This window comes from Rhinopithecus bieti, unplaced genomic scaffold (genome assembly GCF_001698545.2).
Source record: "Rhinopithecus bieti isolate Rb0 unplaced genomic scaffold, ASM169854v2 scaffold_53422, whole genome shotgun sequence".
Lineage (NCBI taxonomy): Eukaryota > Metazoa > Chordata > Mammalia > Primates > Cercopithecidae > Rhinopithecus > Rhinopithecus bieti.
The window spans coordinates 1,396,011-1,400,814 of record NW_016821178.1 but is presented as its reverse complement, the minus strand read 5'-3'; the positions used below and the strand labels follow the sequence as shown (position 1 = coordinate 1,400,814).

The 4,804-nt window shown below is 44.4% G+C and overlaps 1 protein-coding gene across 1 annotated transcript in view; it reads left to right on the top strand.

The window, feature by feature from the left end:
* The window catches only part of CMTM4 (CKLF like MARVEL transmembrane domain containing 4), a 93,023-nt gene that overhangs the window by 69,656 nt on the left and 18,563 nt on the right, over nt 1-4,804 (top strand). Inside the window, exon 2 of the mRNA XM_017860249.1 lies at nt 1,032-1,208. Coding sequence (XP_017715738.1) covers nt 1,032-1,208 — 177 coding nt within the window. The remainder of the gene's footprint in view (nt 1-1,031; nt 1,209-4,804) is intronic.

The following is a 4,804-nucleotide window of genomic DNA, read 5'->3' as shown; positions in this document are numbered from 1 at the left end:
CGAGACTCCGTCTCAAAAAAAAAAAAAAAAAAAAAAAAAGAAAAAAATATTTATTCTTTTTTCTTTTTTTGAGACGGAATTTCGTTCTTGTTGCCCAGGCTGGAGTGCAATGGCGTGATCTCAGCTCACTGCAACCTCCACCTCCCAGGTTCATGCGATTCTCCTGCCTCAGCCTCCTGAGTAGCTGGGATTACAGACATCCGCCACCATGCCCAGCGAATTTTGTATTTTTAGTAGAGATGGGGTTTCTCCATGTTATTCAGGCTGGTCTCCAACTCCCGACCTCTGGTGATCCATCCACCTTGGCCTCCCAAAGTACTGGGATTACAGGCTTGAGCCACAGTGCCCAGCCTAGAAATTTATTCTATTATTGGTAGATTTCTTAATGTTTTTTAATAAGCTGCCATCTTCTTGTGATCAAGTTCAAAAAATATATTTTTTAAAACCATATGAATTAATGAGGTGGGCCTCTTGTTCCCGCCTAATTGGGGGAAGAGGAGATTATACCAATCATCATTTTAAAGCTGTCAGGAGTCTCAGTTAACCTGTGTGACTTTAGCAGGAGCCACCAAGATAACTGCAGATGGCCTAAGTTGGACACCATCAGAATTCTGCTCTTGCAGTGTTTGGGATAATTGTGGTGGAGACCATGAATGAGAAACACACATAGGCAATACCCACTTACTTATTGGTGGCAGGGAAAGACCTAGAAACATCGTAGAGATGTTTCTGCTTCCTCCCAAGGGCCAGCAGTTTACACCCGTGGGCCATATCACACCAGATTGATTTTAGTGTATGTGGTGGGCCTTCACTGTTTACATTAGTAATTTGATCCTTTCATTAAGACCCCTACACCTATTCTTTATGTAAGAATTGAAGCAGGTCTGATTTCCAACAGTTACAATGCTATCCCCAGTATATTGGGGCAATATATTGTTGTTGTTCAGTGTTATTTAAGCATGGCAGGTATGTATGTCCACAGATGTATACTAAATATATACATACATATATGTTTCCAATTTTCTTCCTAGATCTTGGCCCTGATTGCATTCATCTGCATAGAGACCATCATGGCGTGCTCCCCGTGTGAAGGCCTCTACTTTTTTGAGTTTGTGAGCTGCAGTGCGTTTGTGGTGACTGGCGTCTTGCTGATTATGTTCAGTCTCAACCTGCACATGAGGATCCCCCAGATCAACTGGAACCTGACAGTGAGTACAAGTGGCCACTCTGGCCACGAAAGGATCACGCGCTGGTTGGCTCCAAGGAAAAGTTGGAATCTCTCCAGGTCGTGTTTGGTTCTAGTTCATTTTGATCCTTAAATATTCCATTTTAATTCAACTGTGAAATTTTAAATTTCTTTACTGGGTTGAGTAAAAATACAAAATAAGCTGAATCTTAACTAATGGGAGAAACATCGTAACAATTATTTTGGCCACTTTAAATATGTCATTTCAGTTTTGCGATCGTCTGAGAAGACTGGTCATGTTGATATTTGGAGAATATGGGAAATAAAATAATATGGTGTAGACATTTACATATTTTCAGACTAGACCTAAAAGCCATTTATAAAATATTGATTCTGGAAGAATTGAAAATGTGAATGAAAATGCCAATAACTTACAGAGCCTAGGAATTTTTTTTTTTTTTCGAGGTGGAATCTCGCTCTGTCACCCAGGCTGGAGTGCAGTGGCACGATCTCGGCTCACTGCAAGGTCCGCCTCCCAGGTTCACGCCATTCTCCTACCTCAGCCTCCTGAGTAGCTGGGACTACAGGTGCCTGCCACCATGCCCGGCTAATTTTTTTGTATTTTTTTAGTAGAGACAGGGTTTCACCGTGTTAGCCAGGATGGTCTCAGTCTCCTGACCTCGTGATTGAGGTCAGGAGACTTGCCTCAGTCTCCCAAAGTGCTGGGATTACAGGCGTGAGCCACGCGCCCAACCTGAGCCTAGGAATATTATTAAATTCAAACCAACTAGGAGGACCTGGGGGGTTTGGTGGTTTGATCAGAAAATCTTGAGTGGAAACGTGCCCTTTTCTCCCCATGGTTTGGGTTCTTAGCCCTGTTTGGCCACCCTTGTTAATCAGACGGGAAGCACAGAGCTGGTCAGTCCTAGACTCCCTTTCCTAGACTGTGTCCTTACTGTGCTAAATGAGAAAGGGATTTTAATATCATTTGGTTTTCTTGATATTTATTTGCAAATTAGCATGTGCAAGAGCTTAAAGGGAGTCAGTCAGGGAAATCCACGTAAGCACAGTTGGCTGCCTCACCCTGCTGTGCCTGTGGGATGAAAATGCCGTGGAAACCTCAGCTGCTGAGGGGGAAGCAGGAGGAGAGTGCCTCAGACCAGCTACCCTTGCCTGAGATCAGGAGCCACACAGAAGCCACACATGGCTCTGTGTTTGGCTGCTGCTGGGCCCGTGAGAAAGTGTGGGCCCCAAGGAGGAGGCTGGAGCTGCCACCTCCTTGGCAGGGCTGCTCTCCCGGTGTGCCCTAGGTGGGGAAGGTCCTCCTTACAGGTGCTCTCTGGGTTGTCCTACCCAGCACAGACTCCTAAAGGAGGAAAAATAAAAGGAGAGCTGCTGATCTAGAAAAGTAGATGTCAGTTAAAAACTTAGCTGTTTTTTGTCTTAGCACTGAAAGCTGAGAAAAACGTGTGGTGGTATTTTAAATTTAAGCTCTAAAACCTCAAGATAACTAGAAGCATTTTGTCTGAGTTTTTGTGACAGGTTGTAATGTCTCAACTATTTTTAAAATGAGGTTTATGTTATCCATAAGAAAATGCTTACAGAGCATGTAGTAGACAGTTTAAGGGAACTTTGCAAACCTCCCGCAGTTAAAATGCTCATACCATGGATGCAGGGTCAAGGTCAAGGTCAGCATCTTGTTCATTGTTATCGTACTTGCCTGGTGTTCCTGAAGCCTGTCAATAAATATTTGTTGAGTAAGAGGCTGGGCTGTGAAACCCTGCGGGAGGACCTATTTGACAAAGAGGCAGCTGCTGGAAAGGTTAAGACTGTAGGCATTGAGTCAAACAGACCGGGCTGGGTTCAAGTCCAAAGTGGCTGCTAAAACGGGCTGTGCATGACCCTCGGCTAGTCACTGAGAGCCCTACATTGGTGAAGTGTCAGCACTGGTAAAGTGGAGATAATTTTTTTTTACAGGGTTTTTTTTTTAAGTATAAGATGAGGTAATGTGTGTAAAGGCACCTGGTAAGGCCTCAAACCAGTGGGTGCTGCAGCCAGTGCCACGATGTTAATCTCACCTGAGTAAGAGGTGTCCTGGCACGCTGCTATTATGTTATCCACACTGTTCCCCTGTTTACTTCCACCAGGTTTGACTTGACCCCCTTAATTCTGTTTTGTCAGTTTATCTGACAGCCATTAATCTGTTAAAAGACTTCACACTTCAGAGTTCTTGCTAATTTATGCCAGCATTTATCCCCAGAAATACCTACTTTTTGTTGTTGTTGTTTGTTTTTTGTTTTTTTGAGACAGAGTCTTGCTCTGTTGCCCAGGCTGGAGTGCAGTGGCATGATCTCGGCTCACTGCAACCCACACCTCCTGGGTTCAAGTGACTCTCCTGCCTCAGCCTCCCTAATAGCTGAGATTATGGGCATGCACCACCACGCCCAGCTAATTTTTGTATTTTTAGTAGAGATGGGGTTTCACCATGTTGGCCAGGCTGGTTTCAAACACCTGACCTTAGGTCATCCACCCACCTTGGCCTCCCAAAGTGCTGGGATTACAGGCGTGAGCCACCATGCCCGGCCCAGAAATACCTATTTAGTGAGCTTTCTGGAGTTCTGCTTTTTCTGTTTTAATCATGAAAGATTTTCTACTTGTTAACTACCACACTACTATGTCACCGGTCATGTTGAGGTGCATCTCTTCCCTTGGGAAGTTGATACTCCTTCTTTTCTCTGAGTGGTGGTGGCCTGGGTCTGGGCTGGGTGGTGATGTGATCACTTCAGAACACCATGCTGTTCGTTGGGATCCATTCCAGGCTTTCTACTCTTTTGGAGCAGATAAAAGCTGTGTGTTTGCCCAACAAAAGGCCATATATATTACATGAACTTGAGGAGATGGTACCTTTTTTTTTTTTTTTTTTTTTTTTTTGAGATGGAGTCTTGCTCTGTCGCCTAGGCTGGAGTGCAATGGTGTGATCTCGGCTCACTGCAACCTTGGCCTCCTGGGTTCAAGTGATTCTCATGTCTCAGTGAGTAGCTGGTATTACAGGCGTGCGCCACCATGCCCAGCTAATTTTTGTATTTTTAGTAGAGACGAGGTTTCGCTACATTGGCCAGGCTGGTCTCCAACTCCTGACCTTAGGTGATCTGCCCACCTCGGCCTCCCAAAGTTCTGAAGTTACAGGTGTGAGCCACTGCGTCCAGCCAAGATGGTACCTATTAAAGGCAGCTCGTGTCCAGTGTTCTCTGAGAGGGGTGAAAAAGTGAGCTCCTCAGGGCCCATCTTAGCTCATCAACTCGCTTACAGAAGGGTTAGCCTTGGCTGTGTTGTGTTTCTATAACAAGGTGGTGGGAGTATTGGGAGTATTTTCGTCTCCAGCAGAGCCAGCCTGATGGTTAAAATAGGGTATGATTGGTATGGATTTAAAAACACAGGTCATTCCAGGAGCCCAGGTTGACATAAATATGGATGAGAAATGATAAATAAGGAGGACAATGCATAATTTTCTGCAAGCATAATTTGATGGAATTTGAAAGATTCTCTTAATGTCAAGTTTTTGGTTTGGGTTGTTTTTTCTTTTTTGGATGGATTGTGGGACTTGTTCTTTTATATATA